Raw genomic sequence first — 19,183 nt, 5'->3', positions numbered from 1 at the left:
TGCTGTGTTTGTAACTACCCTGGTAGGTTGACTGATAACCTGAACCAGGTTGCAGGCACTGGTTACAGTTTGAAGCTTTTTCTTGAGTGGGCAGCTTGATGAAAGCCAGTTAAAATTTAAATCACACAGAAAATATACCTCTGTTCATATCACATACATTACAAGCAATTCACACAGCACTTGAATATAAACACCTCCATCACTGGCATTTCTGTATTTTCTGTAAATGTTATAACCTTGTATTGCTACCACTGTATCATCAAAGGTATTGCCTAAGTGAATTTCAGAGATAGTCACATTATGAATGTTGTCTGTGACTAGCAGTTAACAGGCTATTTTGAACCACTTTTCTGCAATGCTTGCTTGTTTTCATTGCTTTACTGGGAAGCTTATCAGAAGTAGATATTCTTATGTTATCTGTGTTAGTGCAGGGTGAGCTTCACAGTGGACGTCCTATTATGGAAAGGGAAAAGGGAAAGGGAGATACCTAGTCAGTTGTACAACTGAATGCATTCAACTGAAATGTGTCTTCCGCATTTAACCCAACCCCTCTGAATCAGTGAGGTGCGGAAGGCTGCCATATTCGACATCTTCAGCGACCGGGGAACAGTGGGTTAACTGCCTTGCTCAGGGGCTGAACGACCGATATTTACCTTGTCAGCTCGGGGATTCGATCCTAGGACACACTGCCTCAGTGCTAACAGCATAAATCTGGTTCATAGACACATGATTGCTGCATACAATAGCTGTAAGATCGGCAGATGCATTCAGGGCAGTTAGAGGGACGTAAATTAGGTTCCTTACATTGTGTCTACCAATGCCCCTGGTATAATGCACATTTGCTAAAGCGTTATGATAACTCCGCTATCACGTTTTAAGGTAAGACCCAGATGCAGACAACGTCGAGTTAACAACAGTTTATTATTCCAACAGGGGCAGGCAAAAGACAGGTCCAGGGCAGGCAGGGGTCAGTAATCTGGATAGGTGAGGAAAAGGTACAGGACGGCAGGGAGCGTCAGGGTCAGGGCAAGCAGAAAAGGTCAAAACCGGGAAAACAACTAGAAAACAGGAACAATCGCGAGACAGGACAGAGGGGAAAACGCTGGTAGGCTTGAAGAAAACTGGCAACAGAGAACACAGGTATAAATACACAGGAGATAATGGGAAGATGGGTGACACCTGGGTGGGTGGAGATAATCACAAAGACAGGTGAAACAGATCAGGGTGTGACATCAGCAACACAATTATATGGATTAACTGAGCTGGGCTTGGCTCATTGATAAGTTATTGTCTCAACGCAGCCTTATAATGCTGTGAAAGGATCCAGGAACCCAAAAGGTTTGGATGGATTTCATCCTCCTTATAAAACATGTTTTTTTTCAAAGAGGTATAAACATTTTCAACAAAAGTTCCACCCATTGAGCTGCAGTAATCACGTAGCCAGTTGTGAAGAGAGAGAATCCCGCTAAAACGTTCAATGCCCCGATTCAGAGAGGGTATAGGGCCAGATATAACGGCTATTTTATTAGTGTCTAGCAGACAGTCAATCAGCTCCTTGAAATCCAGTTTCAACTCTTCAGAGCTGCCCTTCATGATATCATTAAAACCAACATGGACTACGATATAATCGATGTCCCTGTCCTGGCGTAATACATTCGGGAGCAGCTTAGTAATGTCATTTACTCCAGCTCCGGGGTAGGACATTGTTTTTGCACCAGGAACAGTCACACTTCTTAACATGGAGCTGCCCATAATCACGGCTGGCGAAAAGGTTGAGGAAATCGGCACACTCTCACGCTTCACAGGATGGTGCAGGTCTCCGAGAGATGGAGAAGCCCCGCTCGATCCAGAGCAGGGACGGAAGGTTGCCGACATCGTCTTTGAAATCGTAGGGGAAGGAGTGGCCACGACTGCGTGGCCACGCACGCCTCCAACTCAATCATCAAGTTTGCGGACGACACAACAGTGGTAGGCTTGATTACCAACAACGACGAAACGGCCTACAGGGAGGAGGTGAGGGCCCTCGGAGTGTGGTGTCAGGAAAATAACCTCACACTCAACGTCAACAAAACTAAGGAGATGGTTGTGGACTTCAGGAAACAGCAGAGGGAACACCCCCTATACACATCGATGGAACAGTAGTGGAGAGGGTAGTAAGTTTTAAGTTCCTCGGCGTACACATCACAGACAAACTGAATTGGTCCACCCACACAGACAGCATCGTGAAGAAGGCGCAGCAGCGCCTCTTCAACCTCAGGAGGCTGAAGAAATTCAGCACTCACAAACTTCTACAGATGCACAATCGAGAGCATCCTGTCTGGCTGTATCACCGCCTGGTACGGCAACTGCTCTGCCCACAACCGTAAGGCTCTCCAGAGGGTAGTGAGGTCTGCACAACGCATCACCGGGGGCAAACTACCTGCCCTCCAGGACAGCTACACCACCCGATGTCACAGGAAGGCCATAAGGATCATCAAGGACAACAACCACCCGAGCCACTGCCTGTTCACCCCACTATCATCCAGAAGGCGAGGTCAGTACAGGTGCATCAAAGCTGGGACCGAGAGACTGAAAAACAGCTTCTATCTCAAGGCCATCAGACTGTTAAACAACCACCACTAACATTGAGTGGCTGCTGCCAACACACTGACTCAACTCCAGCCACTTTAATAATGGGAATTGATGGGAATTGATGTAAAATATATCACTAGCCACTTTAAACAATGCTACTTAATATAATGTTTACATACCCTACATTATTTATCTCACATGTATACGTATATACTGTACTCTATATCATCTACTGCATCTTTATGTGATACATGTATCACTAGCCACTTTAAACTATGCCACTTTGTTTACATACTCATCTCAAATGTATATACTGTACTCGATACCATCTACTGCATCTTGCCTATGCCGCTCTGTACCATCACTCATTCATATATCTTTATGTATATATTCTTTATCCCTTTACACTTTTGTGTATAAGGTAGTCGTTTTGGAATTGTTAGCTAGATTACTTGTTGGTTATTACTGCATTGTCGGAACTAGAAGCACAAGCATTTCGCTACACTCGCATTAACATCTGCTAACCATGTGTATGTCACAAATAACGTTTGATTTGAGTAGGAGTAGGCACAATGGCCACAGACACAGGTAACCCCAGCGACGAAGGTGCAGGAAGATCAGGCTCCAGGGCGGTGAAGCTATTTGTTGCTGGTATCCGCTCTGGGCCTCTCATTGGGAATGTAGGCTACTTTGCGGCAGGCTGCTGTCTTCGGCTTCCACGGCCCGTGACATGCAACCGTCGTTGATTGCCATGCTCTTTTTGCTGTGCTCTTTCGACTTAGTATTGTGGAGTAACTACAATGTTGTTGATCCATCCTCAGTTTTCTCCTTTCACAGCCATTAAACTCTGTAACTATTTTAAAGTCACCATTGGCCTCATGGTGAAATCCCTGAGCGGTTTTCCTTGGCAACCCATGCTTCTATGGCAACAAGGTAAACAACGTCCTCTCAGGGTGTCAAATCTGGACAAAATTATAGGTTTGAGACATTTTACTGGGACAGTGAAGCGTGCTATGAATATGGGAGCAAATACTTTACTTTTTACTACTTTATTACGCAAATTAATTTGTCCCAATCCTTTCTGTCCACTAAAATGGGGGGAACTATGTATAAAAGTGTGATAATTTCCCCCCCAAAAATCCTAATATGGATGATGTTGACAGTCTGCATTTTAACCTCATGGTCATTGTTTGATTTCAAATCCAATCTTTTGTAGTATATAGCCAAAATAAGAAAAATGCTTCACTGTCACAATAATTACGGAGGGCACTGTATGTACAGTATCTCACTATTTCAAAGTAATTTTCTAAATTCTCTCTCGCTCTAGTGTGTTTGGGATTATATATTGAGCATTGCCTCTAGTGACGCTACACATACTGACACTGTCTCATACATGTGTGTGGGCATGCAAGGATGTGTTTGTGTGCGAGACACACAGTAGAGCTCTTCCGAGCCCCTTCAGACAGTATTCCCCGTCTGTGATCTCACTCTGTGTAGAGCCGTTTCTGAAGGTGTCTGTCCCAGTGACTGTAAAGAAAGCTGACTGCTCAGGGAGCTAACCAGATCTATCACATGCTACGTGATGAACACACTAGCCCAGACCCACTGTGCCTCTAGCCCAGGCCCACTGGCCTCCTTGTACACTAGTCTATTGCACTTTGTTCTTCCCTAAAGGACAACGAAACATGTGAAACTGGACTGCTCTGTTGCACCATCAGTGCTGAGTGCTGTATTCATGTTTGAAGGTTTCTTCTGCCTTATTTTTCCTTTCCCTTCTGCAGAAATGTGCATAAAGAAGCCTTTCACCCCCACCTCTCCTTTCCTCCCTCTATCTTCTCCCTCGATACGCACAGCCCCTAATGATTTATGGAGAGAGTGCAGTGGTGTTGGAGAAGCGGCAGGGAGTGGAGGTGGTGATGGTGGGGGTGCAGGAATAGACAGCAGGTTGGGGCGTATTCAGTTCCTCAACTAGACACAGAAATGCTCTGAAACCAGCTATTTAAGTGATGATTGCTCTGATAAAAAAGCATTTACTTCGAGGGTGTCCGGGGGGAATTTCCCCACCGGTATATGCCCAGCATATACTTCCTCTCTCACTTCTACACCAGGCTATATTATCCAACCTCCTCTCTCACTTTTAACCAGGCTAAATTATCCATTATCCAGCTTTTAGTTGGCCAGCTATCAGGAGGGCATTACTGACATTCAGCATTGGAGCTTAGTGCGTCTCTAGCTCACATTCGTACTCCCCACACACACACTCCCAATCTCACACACACGGACATACACACGGACATACACACACAAACAAACATTTGAAGCCAGCTAGCTGGTTTTATGGGGCAGAGTATTGGGTCAGAGATTCAGGGTAGAGTAAGGACGAGACCTATGAGCTACCGACTACTGTATACCTCCTGTTGCTAGTAGAGGCCGACCGATAATGATTTTTCAACGCCAGTACCGTTTATTGGAGGACCATAAAAAGCCGATACCGATTATTCGACCGATTTTTTTTTATATATATATATATATATATATATATTTGTAATAATAATGACAATTACAACAATACTGAATGAACACTTTCATTTTAACTTAATATAATACATAAATAAAATCTATTTAGTCTCAAATAAATAATGAAACATGTTCAATGTGGTTTAAATAATGCAAAAACACAGTGTTGGAGAAGAAAGTAAAAGTGCAATATGTGCCATGTAAAAAGCTAACGTTTAAGTTCCCTGCTCAGAACATGAGAACATATGAAAGCTGGTGGTTCCTTTTAACATGAATCTTTAATATTCCCAGGTAGGAAGTTTCAGGTTGTAGTTACTATAGGAATTATAGTACTATTTCTCTCTATACCATTTGTATTTCATGTACAGTACCTTTGACTATTGGATGTTCTTACAAGCACTATAGTATTGCCAGCCTAATCTCGGCAGTCATAAACAGAGCAATGCTTGAAGCACAGCGAAGAGCTGCTGGCAAACGCAGGAAAGTGCTGTTTGATTGAATGCTTACGTGCCTGCTGCTGCATACCACCGCTCAGTCAGACTGCTCTATCAAATATCAAATCATAAACTTAATTATAATACAATAACATAATAACACACAGAAATACGAGGTCCTTAATATGTTAAAATCCGGAAATGATTATTTCAAAAACAAATGTTTATTCTTTCAGTGAAATACGGAACCATTGCGTATTTTATCGAATGGGTGGCATCCATAAGTCTAAATACTGCTGTTACATTACACAACCTTCAATGTTATGTCATAATTCTGTAATATTCTGGCAAATTAATTACGGTCTTTGTTAGGAAGAAATGGTCTTCACACAGTTCACAAAGAGCCAGGCGGCCCAAACTGCTGCATATACCTGTAACGGGATTCTTCCTGAGAAGGAGAGGTGGACCAAAATGCAGCGTGGTTATATTTCATGGTTCTTTAATAATGAAACTATACATGAATAAACTACAAAACAAGAAACGTGAAAATCCTAAACAGTCCCGTGTGGTACAAACACTGACACAGGAGACAACCACCCACAAAACCCAACACAAAACAGGCTACCTAAATATGGCTCCCAATAAGAGACAATGACTAACACCTGCATCTGATTGAGAATCATATCAGGCCTAAACACAGAAACAGACAAACAAGACATCCAACATAGAATGCCCACTTAGATCACACCCTGACCAAACAAAACATAGAAACATACAAAGCAAACTATGGTCAGGGTGTGACAATACCCTGACTCTGCTTGCACAGAAAGCAAGAAAAGTGACACAATTTCCCTAGTTAATATTGCCTGCGAGCATGAATTTATTATAACTAAATATACAGGTTTAAAAATATATACTTGTGTATTAATTTTAAGAAAGGCATTGATGTTTATGGTTAGGTACATTGGTGCAACAACAGTGCTTTTTTTCACGAATGTGCTTGTTAAATCATCACCTGTTTGGCGAAGTAGGCTGTGATTCGATGATAAATTAACAGGTACCGCATTGATTATTTTCAACGCAGGACAAGCTAGTTAAACTAGTAATATCATCAACCATGTGTAGTTAACTAGTGATTATGTTAAGATGGATTATTTTTTATAAGATAAGTTTAATGCTAGCTAGCAACTCACCTTGACTCCTACTGCACTCGCGTAACAGGTAGTCAACCTGCCACGCAGTCTCCTCGTGGAGTGCAATGTAGTTGGCCGTAATCGACGTCCAAAAATGCTGATTACCGATTGTTATGAAAACTTGAAATCGGCCCTAATTAATCAGCCATGCCGATTCTTCGGTCGACCTCTAGCTGCTAGACTGGCCTTTTTATAGGCTTGTAAGGGAAGTTAATGCCTTTGTTAACTCCTTGTTTGAAGAGTCCATTTAATAGTACAACAACTTAGATCAACAGTGAGGAATGTTACTGTACATATTGAACACTTAACACACAAACAAATGTGCAGACAAAAAACAACATATTTACATAGGTTAAGTCAATTACAGTATGTTTAGCTTTTGTTGACAGTGACATCTCTCTCTCTTTCTTTCGCTCTCTCTCTCTCTCTCTCTCTCTCTCTTTCCCCTCCCTATCTCCACCAGGATCCGTCCTCAACTGGCACGGGAGAAGATTGAGGGATGTCACATCTGTACGTTTGTGACCCCTGGGGAGCCCCAGGTGATGCTGGGTAAAGACAAGGCGTTTACATACGACTATGTGTTCGACATGGACTCCTGTCAGGACAGCATCTATGCTGACTGCACTGAGAAACTGATCGAGGGCTGCTTCGAAGGATACAACGCCACCATCTTTGCCTACGGCCAGGCAAGTCTACACGATGGCCCTCAAAGAATTCTCAACTGATCTTGGTTGATTGTTCTGACTGCATGGCCGTTTGGTCCTTTGGGGGATATTTTCGTGTAACCTGTTGATATTTCCATAGGCTAGGTCATGTGGCCAGGAACAACTCTGGGCTATAGCAGTAGGCTATAGCAGTTGTCCCATATTTCCCTAGTTTGCAGTTATTGGGGTTATAGTTATTAGTTATTAGGGTTATTTGTGTAATGCAAAAGCTTATGTTGGATCACTAGTCAAAGTCTGAACTGATATTATAATCCTGCCTTACACATGTGTTTGTGAGGTCCTGAAAACTCACGGACCCCCTCCAATACTTATTAGCTCTTGGAGTGGTTATATAGTTTTTACAAAAGGTTTCTGAGAGTACTGGCGGTGCTTCTGTCATTGCAAACCATCATAAAGCACTAATCTATGTATAGTAACACCACCAAAGCAACCCCTCCATCCCTCTCCCTCTCGTTTCCTACAAATGAACCAATTCATACTCTTCTCAAGCTGCCTCTTTCCTTTTCCTGGCAGTCTGACTCTGTAGCAATGGAAATTGCATTGACATTTGGGCTTCTCTCCCCTTCACCCCGGGTTGCCTTGGCAACTCAGCCTTTTTCTCCAACAGTAGGGGCTGTCTAGAACTAAGTCTGTTTGATGGGAGGGGGATTTAAATGGTGTGGGGTCTTAAGTGATGCGGTTAAGTAGCCACACACACATCTAAGATATCCATACATTTTTTTTAATATAAGTTCATCTTCCCCCTTCCATTCCTGCATTGATGGTAACCTATTTGTATGTCATCCATACTGTATGTACAGTAGCTACAGTGGTTGACCAAGGCTCTAGGTAGCCCGTTTTGACCAAGCCCAGCTCTGTTCAGTTTGTCCCTGTGTATGTACTCAGACTGTAGAGGACATTTGGTAGAGTATGTGTCTGTTTAGTCTGTACTGGGATGGACTAATCCAGCTTGAACACTTTCCCCACAGTCTGACCCAGTAATCAGAGGGTTCTTTTCACTTGAATACAAGCACAACAGATGTAAATGAAACTTCAATAAATTCACTATGTGAAATAAATTAAACTTGTTTTTTCTCTCTCTCCATACTCATGCCCACCCCATCCTTTCCTAATCCTTATCTTTTTCCCCCTCTTCATCTTCCCCGCTTTATCCTATCTCCCTCTCACCCGTCTCTTCATCTTTCCTCTCCACCTCTTCCTCCTCCTATAGACGGGGTCAGGTAAGACGTACACCATGGGTACAGGGTTTGATGTGAACATCGGGGAGGAGGAGCTGGGCATTATTCCCCGGGCAGTAACCCACCTCTTCAGGGGCATCGAGCAGCGGCAGCAGGCTGCTAAAGAGCAGGGACGTCCCATGCCTGAGTTCAAGATCAACGCACAGTTCCTGGAGGTATGGACTACAGCGTCAAAAAGGAGACCGAGACGTGGGCAGGGAATATATAGTTGAAGTCGGAAGTTTACATACACCTTAGCCAAATGCATTTAAACTCAGTCAATTCCTGACATTTAATCCTAGTAAGAATTCCCTGCCTTAGGTCAGTTTGGACCAGCACATTATTTTAAGAATGTGAAATGTCAGAATAATAGTAGAGAGAATTATTTATTTCAGCTTTTATTTCTTTCATCACATTCCCAGTGGGTCAGACGTTTACATACACTCAATTAGTATTTGGTAGCATTGCCTTTAAATTGTTTAACTTGGGTCAAACGTTTCGGGTAGCCTTCCACAAGCTTCCCACAATAAGTTGGGTGAATTTTGGCCCATTCCTCCTGACAGAGCTGGTATAACTGAGCCAGGTATGTAGGCCTTCTTGCTCGCACATGCTTTTTCAGTTCTTCCCAGAAATTTTCTATAGGATTGAGGTCAGAGCTTTGTGATGGCCACTCCAATACCTTGACTCTGTTGCCACAACTTTGGAAGTATGCTTGGGGTCATTGTCCATTTGGAAGACCCATTTGCGACCAAGCTTTAACTTCCTGACTGATGTCTTGACATGTTGCTTCAATATATCCACGTGTGCACCAGTCGTGCACCAGTCCTTCCTTCAGAAAAGCACCCCCACAACATGATGCTGCCACCCCCGTGCTTCACGGTTGGGATGGTGTTCTTCGGCTTGCAAGCCTCTCACTTAATCTCCAAACATAATGATGGTCATTATGGCCAAACAGTTCTATTCTTGTTTCATCAAAAAGTACAATCTTTGTCCCCATGTGCAGTTGTAAACCGTAGTCTGTTTTTTTATGGCGGTTTTGGAGCAGTGGCTTCTTCCTTGCTGAGCGACCTTTCAGGTTATGTCGATATAGGACTTGTTTTACTGGGGATATAGATACTTTTGTACCTGTTTCCTCCAGAATCTTCACAAGGTTCTTTGCTGTTGTTCTGGGATTGATTTGTACTTTTCGCACCAAAGTACGTTCATCTCTAGGAGACAGAACGTGTCTCCTTCCTGAGCGGTATGACGGCTGTGTGGTCTCATGGTGTTTATACTTGCGTACTATTGTTTTTACAGATGAATGTGGTAACTTCAGGCGTTTGGATATTGCTCCCAAGGATGAACCAGACTTGAGGAGGTCTATCATTTTTTCTGAGGTCTTGGCTGATGTAAATTAGAATCTTCTAAAGCCATAGCATAATTTTCTGGAATTTTCCAAGCTGTTTAAAGGCACAATCAACTTAGAGTATGTAAACTTCTGACCCACTGGAATTGTGATACAGTGAGTTATAAGTGAAATAATCTGTATGTAAGCAATTGTTGGAAAAATGACTTGTGTCATGCACAAAGTAGATTTGCTAACCCACTTGCCAAAACTATAGTTTGTTAACAAGAGATTTGTGGAGTTGTTGATAAATGAGTTTTAATGACTCCAACCTAAGTGTAATGCAAACTTCCGACTTCAACTGTATGTGGAAATATACACATGGAAATATGTTATAGGATGACATATTATTTATGGCCAGGCACCACAGGCTAATATGTTTTTTTTTCTTTACTCTCATCAGACTGAAACTTTACCAGTTGAAAGTATACATAAGTACAATATATTATTGTATTACAGGTTTTAGTTATTTAAAAATGTAAATGTGCAAATGATGCGAACCCTCCTTAAATATGCGCTAATTTGCATATTACGAGAATACATTTTTCAACACATTGCTTCAAGGCAGAATGTTTTTGTTTTATTGTTATTAGACACTCAATGGTCACACTTTTACTGATCCGTTTATCAAAATATTGTAATTTCATGGAATTATTTAAGAAACACTTCACATGTATGGCTGATGCATATTTTGCATATATTTACACAATAAAATGACATTTAAAATCAAAACGACACAAGATATAAAAAAAAGCCTCTGTAAAAATCTAACTATAAGACCTAAGAACCTGTGTGTAAAATAATGTGAATATATATCCTTTGAAGACTGAGAAAAATGAATGGGCGCTAAAATCTCCGATAAAGATAGGCTAATATTATTAAAATGTACTTTCCATAAATATGACCATTTGTCACATGAATTAAACTCTTATTCATATATCATTTCTAAACTGATATTTAAACATCAAATATACCTTTTTAAAAATACATTACCACATTTAATACATTTGTTTCAAGCAATAGAGCATATCATTTGAATACTGGTCTGTTGGGCAAATTCTCATATCACTTTGCTCAATTTGTCACATACAAGGACTATGTATGGCTTTTGAAATGCGCAGAACATGAATCAGCTATGCCTGGCCTATATGTAAGGCCCTCTGAGTTGTTGCTGGTACCGCTTGACTTTGTTGACTGTGTCATAGCACCTGCGCCTACGCTTGGCACACTCCATTGAAGCAGCATCAGCTCTCACGTTCTCCTCTCTGATTGCTTCAAGTGTCACTAGAGTGCTGTCAAGCCACAATGTGATCATCACATTTGATATAGCAGTTGCTCCCTCATTGAACGTGGCTACTGCCATACTGGCTGCTCCGTTAATGCGTCTTTTGCCCACAAAGACAGGTTTGAGGCATTGAGTTCAGACATTCATTTGCATTCTGGGTTCCTCCGTGCTACATTCTTTTGAGGAGTTTATCATTTGACGTCCTATGATATACAAGTCCCATTTTCTGTGCAACCTCTCTATTAAAAATGTTATGGCCTTTGTGATGGGGTGGATTTTCATCATTTTCTAGGGCTCGCACACACCTATCCCGTAGTTGTTTTATTCACTTTGAATACATTTGCTGGAGCAAGGAAATAAGTCTAATTTATACACAGCAAGTCACCTGACAATAATGGCCTACTCTCCCTTTTTATTTGCCTGTCACTCTCCTGTCATGTCTCTGATATGAGCTGAGATGCAAGGAAGGGATCCCTAGGACTCGTTAAGAGCTGCATAACCAAGTCCAAATTTGTTGGCTAGAAGAGTCATCCTCACATTTATATCATAATTTGCAAATAAATTCATAAACAATCCTACAATGTGATTTTCTGGATTGTTTTTCTTCTCATTTTGTCTGTCATAGTTGAAGTGTACCTATGATGAAGACTACAGGCCTATCTCATCTTTTTAAGTGGGAGAACTTGCACAATTGGTGGCTGACTAAATACTTTTTTGCCCCACTGTATATGTGCCTTTCCAAATCGTGTCCAATCATTTTCTGTAGATTGATGAGGAAAATTTTTATTTAATCCATTTTTAGAATAGGGCTGAAACGTAACGATATGTGGAGAAAAGTGAAGGAGTCTGGATACTTTCTGAATGCACTGTAAGTCATTTACCTGTTATTCACCCCCGTTCATCAAACTAGGACCTTGCATTTAGATATACTGCTCTGGACCTTGGGTACCAGCACAAAGCCAAGTTACTTTGGAAGAAAAGCCTTTCGTAGAGGTCACACCATAGAGAAGGGGAGTGGTGGCAAAGCCTGTTACATTCTATAGAAACATCTCTGTTGTAGGTGTGTGTGTGTGTGTGTGTGTGTGTGTGTGTGTGTGTGTGTGTGTGTGTGTGTGTGTGTGTGTGTGTGTGTGTGTGTGTGTGTGTGTGTGTGTGTGTGTGTGTGTGTGTTAGATAAGGTATTTTGTAATGGAGTCTGTCTCACAGTTTAGACTCTTGAGAGTCCTCTGCTGTTTAACATTGTTCAGACTGAGTCAGACAGTTCTACTCATGTTGCTAACTCTCTCTTTCAGGCTGACGTAATCAGATATATGGTCTTGCATCAGTGTGATATCAGAACTGCAATAGGACACAAACTATCAGAACCTTTTGATATTTTCATGGAATTTCACAGTGCTCAATTTACCACGGTAACAAATAAGACTGTAATATTATATTTTGTGTTCCTGGGTGTGTCCTTGTTTAGCTTTACAATGAGGAGGTGCTGGATCTGTTTGACTCTACGAGGGACCTGGAGGCTCGGACGCAGAAATCCCACATTAAGATCCACGAGGACGCTAATGGAGGAATCTACACAGTGGGGGTGACCACACGGACTGTAGCCTCCGAGGCAGAGGTATGTACGCTAGAGATGCGCAGGTCAACTGTTTGTTTACCCACACCCGCATGCAACTGCGAATAACCCAGCCGCAACCGCCTGACTATATGTGATGAAGTGAAAGTCGGAGGCTCTTACCCGCAAATATAGAAAATGTGCTATAGGCTACAGTCAAAGACTCCAGAACGATTTTTTGACACGGTGTTGCTGGATTTTGTTTTGCATGATTTAGATATGTTTCTGCTTATAATTTCTGACATTTTGGGCGGCTATTTGTTAGTCTACTTGTCTATAATTAAATACATGTAGCTTCTCTTTTGTCATTATATGTTGCCCTAGAAGACTAAATAAACCCTTGCTCAACAGAATAATTTAATAGATCGATAGAATGACTGCTTCAATCTAGTTGACATCAGAAACGTTTTCTCTGTCATCTTTCTCGGAGCAAAGATGTTTAGCGACTGGGGAGGAAATACAATAAAGCAACAACAACAAAAAAACAGGAAAGATGTTCTCTGCAAAATGTCCAAATGACATCACTTTGACCGGTTGTAAGGAAAAAGAAAGCTGTGAAAACGACCCAACGTGCGTTTCTGATAAGATTTCAGTTCGGCATCGATGCATATTTTATCTGGTTGAAATACCACCAGATTTTATGATGCTTTTATGATGAAGACAGGACCTCTATCGATCATACTAACTGAGCATTGCATTCTCTCAAGAGGCAGAAAGAAATCAGATTTCTCCACTCCTGTTCCCAAGTCCAAATATTGCCTATTGCAGTATTATTGTACTGCAAGAAATGCTTAATTCGGCAGGAGTTATTATTAAGGCCATAGCCCTATTCGCTCAGGACTAGTTGGTCATGTATTTATTACCCCAGAATGTCCGTTATTCCAGAGGACAATTCGGACGGGATCCGTTTTTTCCAAACTGCCCCCTGTAATGTAATATATGTATAAATAAATGCATAAAAATATAAAAAACGTTGATTGACAGTTATGACAGAAACCTGGAGGGTTTTTTCTAGGTGTGAAGATATGTAAGTCCAGGCAATAACAGGTTCCACTGATAACTCGAGCTTGGTTCACAGGTTTCTAAACCGTACCAAGCCATCTTTGGTATAGTGTCGCCATAATATTTGAATTGAGACAGTGTCATCATAATCATTAGGATATTTTAGCGATCCACAGTGGAATATGTCCTAAATTCCCCCCCAGCCTTCAGATGTGAGCTAAACAGCGAAATTGCACTTGATATGTGTTTTAAGGCTGTGAATGAGAACGTTAAATAGCTCAGTTGTACTGTGTGCTACGTTAAATAGGCGCAATATTTCTTAATGATGATTTGGCAATGTTCAATTCATTTGTACAAAATGTATTAACAAAATCATTTACTGTTAAAGTTGATATATACCGTATAGGCCCTTCATACAGTGCATTCGGAAACTATTCAGACCCCTTCCATTTTTACACATTGTGTTACGTTACAGCCTTAATATAACAGCCTTAATATAAAATAGATTAACTAGATTTTTTTCCTCATCAATCTACACACATTACCCCATAATGACAAAGCAAAAACAGGTTTTTAGAAATGTTAGCAAATTTCTAAAAATAAAAATATATATACCTTATTTACATAAGTATTCAGACCCTTTGCTATGAGACTCGAATTGAACTCAGGTGCATCCTGTTTCCATTGATCATCCTTGAGATGTTTCTACAACTTGATTGGAGTCCACCTGTGGTAAATTCAATTGATTGGACATGATTTGGAAAGGCACACACCTGTCTATACAAGGTCCCACATTACACGTTAGAGCAAAAACCAAGCCATGAGGTTGAAGGAATTGTCCGTAGAGCTCTGAGACAGGATTTTGTCGAGGCACAAGATCTGGGGAAGTGTAACATAACTTTCTGCAGCATTGAAGGTCCCGAAGAACACAGTGGCCTGCATCGTTCTTAAATGGAGGAAGGTTGGGACATCGAAGATTCTTCCTGGAGCTGGCCGCCCGGCCAAACTGAGAAATCGGGGGAGAAGGGCCTTGGTCAGGGAGGTGACCAAGAACACGATGGTCACTCTGACAGAGCTCCAGAGTTCCTCTGTGGAGATGGGAGAACCTTCCAGAAGGACAACCATCTCTGCGCACTCCACCAATCAGGCCTTTATGGTAGAGTGGCCAGACGGAAGCCTCTCCTCAGTCAAAGGCACATGACGGCCCACTTGGAGTTTGACAAAAGGCACCTAATGGACTCTCAGACCATGAGAAACAAGATTCTCTGGTCTGATGAAATCAAGATTGATCTCTTTGGCCTGAATGCCAAGCATCATGTCTGGAGGAAACCTAACACCATCCCAAGGGTGAAGCATGTTGGTGGCATCATCATGGTGTGGGTATGTTTTTCAGTGGCAGGGATTTGGAGACTAGTCATGATCAAGGAGAAAGATGAATGGAGCAAAGTACAGAGAGATCCTTGATGAAAACCTGTTAGAGCGCTCAGGACCTTAGACTGGGGGCAAAGGTTCCCCTTCCAACAGGACACCGACCCTAAGCACACAGCCAAGACAACGCAGGAGTGGCTTCGGGACAAGTCTCTGAATGTCCATGAGTGGCCCAGCGAGAGCCTGGACTTGAACCCAATGTAACATCTGTGGAGAGACCTGAAAATAGCTGTGCAGCGACACTCCCCATCCAACCTGATAGAGCTTGAGAAGATCTGCAGAGAAGAATGGGAGAACCTCCCCAAATACCGGTGTGCCAAGCTTGTAGCGTCACACCCAAGAAGACTCGAGGCTGTAATCAGTGCCAAAGGTGCGTCAACTAAGTACTAAGTAAAGGGTCTGAATACTTATGTAAATGTGATATTTCCATTTTTATTTTTAATACATATGCAAAAATGTAAATATAACAGTTTTTGCTTTGTCATTATGGGGTATTGTGTGTAGATTGACGAGGGGAAAAAAGCTATTTAAACCATTTTAGAACAATGGTGTAACGTAACAAAATGTAGCAAAGGTCAAGGGGTCTGAATACTTTCCGAATGCACTCTATATAGCCTATGCTCAGCACTTTGTTTAATTTATCGAATCAAACTTCGAGCAACACCTGTCACGCTCAGACATTTCTCTCAAAACACAGGGATGTCAATTTGCGTGGGACTAATATTATCAGAGGACTTTTTTTAGTTATCCCAAAAAACTGTAGGTTATTCTGGTTAGTCATACAGATTTCAGTTTCCATTTAACACATCTAAACAGTAGGCTTTTAAAAAAAAATTATTTCACCTTTATTTAACCAGGTAGGCTAGTTGAGAACAAGTTCTCATTTGCAACTGCGACCTGGCCAAGATAAAGCATAGCAGTGTGAACAGACAACACAGAGTTACACATGGAGTAAACAATTAACAAGTCAATAACACAGTAGAAAAAAAGGGGAGTCTATATACAATGTGTGCAAAAGGCATGAGGAGGTAGGCGAATAATTACAATAATTACAATATTGCAGATTAACACTGGCTTCAGTTCCCTTGACATGCCATAGGCATATTTGAAGTCCCGTCTTGTGACTGTCGAATTTGTATAGCACCTCACAATCGTCACACATAACATAGCCGGCACTGCTATTGTCTGCTTTTACCACAAATCTTTTCCAAACATTACTTCTCTGGCCATCCCTTCTCTTCAACCTTTCATTTGTAGCTTTTGTCTTATTGAATTAAACTTCGACAATGTCCTTTTTGCCTCCGGAGAATGTTGTTAACTCTTTCTTCCTGTTACCAAAAGCATTCTTTGGCGATTGGCTGTGTAGGCAATTTGGCGTGCGAACACTTAAGCCCTAAAGCTTAGGTTTATGCACTAATATGGTGCCAGATAGCAGAAAATAGTGAAATAAAACCCCAAATGTAGACTCTATAAATTGCACAATAATAATACATTTATGGACTTTTTAAGGTACGGTTTTTCTTTATTCAATCCGCCCACCACCCACCCTCCCTTCAGCCACACAATGTTTAATGACCCTAAACCCGTCCGCAGGGACTGCGGGTTATGAGTCAACCCTCGCATCAATAATGTACGTACATGCGTGTGTGCTTGAGCGCGTATGCTATACACTATGTTGTATGTGTTGGGATATGTGGTCCGGGGGTCCAGGAGAAATGTGTATGTCTGTATGTATATCCAATATAGGAAAGTAAAAACATGAAATAAACTGTAAAATGATAATTTGCACAGTGATAACATAGTGATGTCCAATTTCTTTCTCCTCTCTCAGATGATGCAGTGTCTGAAGCTGGGTGCTCTATGTCGTACCACGGCCAGCACCCAGATGAATGTCCAGAGCTCCCGTTCTCATGCCATCTTCACCATTCACCTGTGCCAAGTCAGAGTCTGTGCATCCGACAATGTACGTACAAGAGCAGCTTTTTCCTAGCCTTAGTGCCAGTCCTTTTGTGCTCTCTTGCCAACTCCTATCTAATTCCGTATCTACCCTTTTGGTACTGTGATGTGACTCCTGTCACTTGTTATGAGCATGTTATATGTTATGACAGTGACTGAAATTACTCCTAACCTTGATGTTACAGAAATTATATATAGCCACTCCTATGCTATCATGTCATATTGTGCTAGGTTACGTAAATGACATACTGTATATAGAAATAAGTCTTATTACGGTACTGACATGGTAGGCTACTGTTTATGGTAGGCTACTGACATTCTATGTTATGCTACATTAATGACAGGGACAATGCTTTTGAATAACGGTACTGACACAAAGGCATCGATCTGGATTTTTTTCTAACTCACGGCAGGACAACAACGAGACGGACAACAAGGTTGCTAACAGCAACTCAGAGATGGAAGAGTATGAGACACTGACGGCTAAGTTTCACTTTGTGGACCTAGCCGGGTCAGAGAGACTGAAGAGAACAGGGGCGACCGGAGACCGAGCTAAGGAGGGAATCTCCATCAACTGTGGACTGGTGAGACACTGGTTGTGTCCGAAATGGACCGTATTCCCTATAGTAGTATACACATTTTGACCCACCCTATTCCCTAATACACTAGCAGGTCTATCCAACCCTGTTCCTGGAGAACTACGCTCCTGTAGGTTTTCACTCCAACCCCACTTGAAACTAACCTGATTCAGCGTATCAACCAGCTAATTATTAGAATCAGGTACGCTAGATTAGGGTTTGGCGAACACCTATAGGATGGTACAGATGGAATCTGCTCAAAACGGCTCTGGAGAAAATGTGTGCAATATAGGAATATACCATCTTTGTCCTTTAACCCCCTAAAGTTGATGTCTGCCCCCTATTTAGCATAATGTAACAATCTATCCTTTTAAGCTAGAGATACAGTGTATTCAGAAAGTATTCAGATCCCTTGACTTTTCCCACATTTTGTTTTGTTACAGCCTTATTATAAAAAGTTTTTGAAAAAAGAATCAATCTATATTTAATACATTTTTGCTAATTTATTAAAAATTAAAATTATCCAGGCCCTTTACTCAGTGCTTTGTTGAAGAACCTTTGGCAGCGATTACAGCCTTGAGTCTTCGAGGGTATGACACTACAAGCTTGGCACAGCTGTATTTGGGGAGGTTCTTCCATTCTTCTCTGCAGATCCTCTCAAGCTCTGTCAGGTTGGATGGGGAGCATTGCTGCACAACTTATTTCAGGTCTCTCCAGAGATGTTCGATTGGGTTCAAGTCCAGGCTCTGGCTGGGCCACTCATGGACATTCAGATACTTGTCCTGTTGGAAGGTGAACCTTCACCCCAGTCTGAGGTCCTGAGCGCTCTGGAGCAGGTTTTCATCAAGTATCTCTCTATACTTTGCATCGTTCATATTTCCCTCGATCCTGACTAGTCTCCCAGTCCCTGCTGCTGAAAAACATCCCCACAGCATGATGCTGCCACCACCATGCTTCACCGTAGGGATGGTGCCAGGTTTCCTCCAGACGTGATGCTTGGCATTCAGGCCAAAGAGTTCAATCTTGGTTTCCACAGACCAGAGGATCTTGTTTCTAATGGGCTTGAGAGTCTTAAGGTGCCCTTTGTCAAACCCCAAGCGTGTCATATACATTTTACTGGGGAATGGCTTCCGTCTGGACACTCTACCATAAAGGCTTGATTGGTGGAGTGCTGCAGAGATGGTTGTCCTTCTGGAAGGTTCTCCCATCTCCACAGAGGAATTCTGGAGGTCTGTCAGAATGACCATCGGGCTCTTGTTCACCTCCCTGACCAAGGCCCTT

The 19,183-nt window shown here is 41.9% G+C and overlaps 1 protein-coding gene across 1 annotated transcript in view; it reads left to right on the top strand.

Annotated features, from left to right (window-relative positions):
* Positions 1-19,183, top strand: part of LOC135524109 (kinesin-like protein KIF21A) — a 68,251-nt gene that overhangs the window by 10,560 nt on the left and 38,508 nt on the right. The window contains 5 exon segments of the mRNA XM_064951314.1: positions 7,179-7,401; positions 8,651-8,833; positions 12,792-12,941; positions 17,200-17,331; positions 17,738-17,908. Of these exon segments, the coding sequence (XP_064807386.1) occupies positions 7,179-7,401; positions 8,651-8,833; positions 12,792-12,941; positions 17,200-17,331; positions 17,738-17,908 (859 nt within the window).

The sequence above is a fragment of the Oncorhynchus masou genome, chromosome 31 (genome assembly GCF_036934945.1).
Source record: "Oncorhynchus masou masou isolate Uvic2021 chromosome 31, UVic_Omas_1.1, whole genome shotgun sequence".
NCBI lineage: Eukaryota > Metazoa > Chordata > Actinopteri > Salmoniformes > Salmonidae > Oncorhynchus > Oncorhynchus masou.
This window is presented reverse-complemented; position numbering and strand designations above follow the sequence as displayed.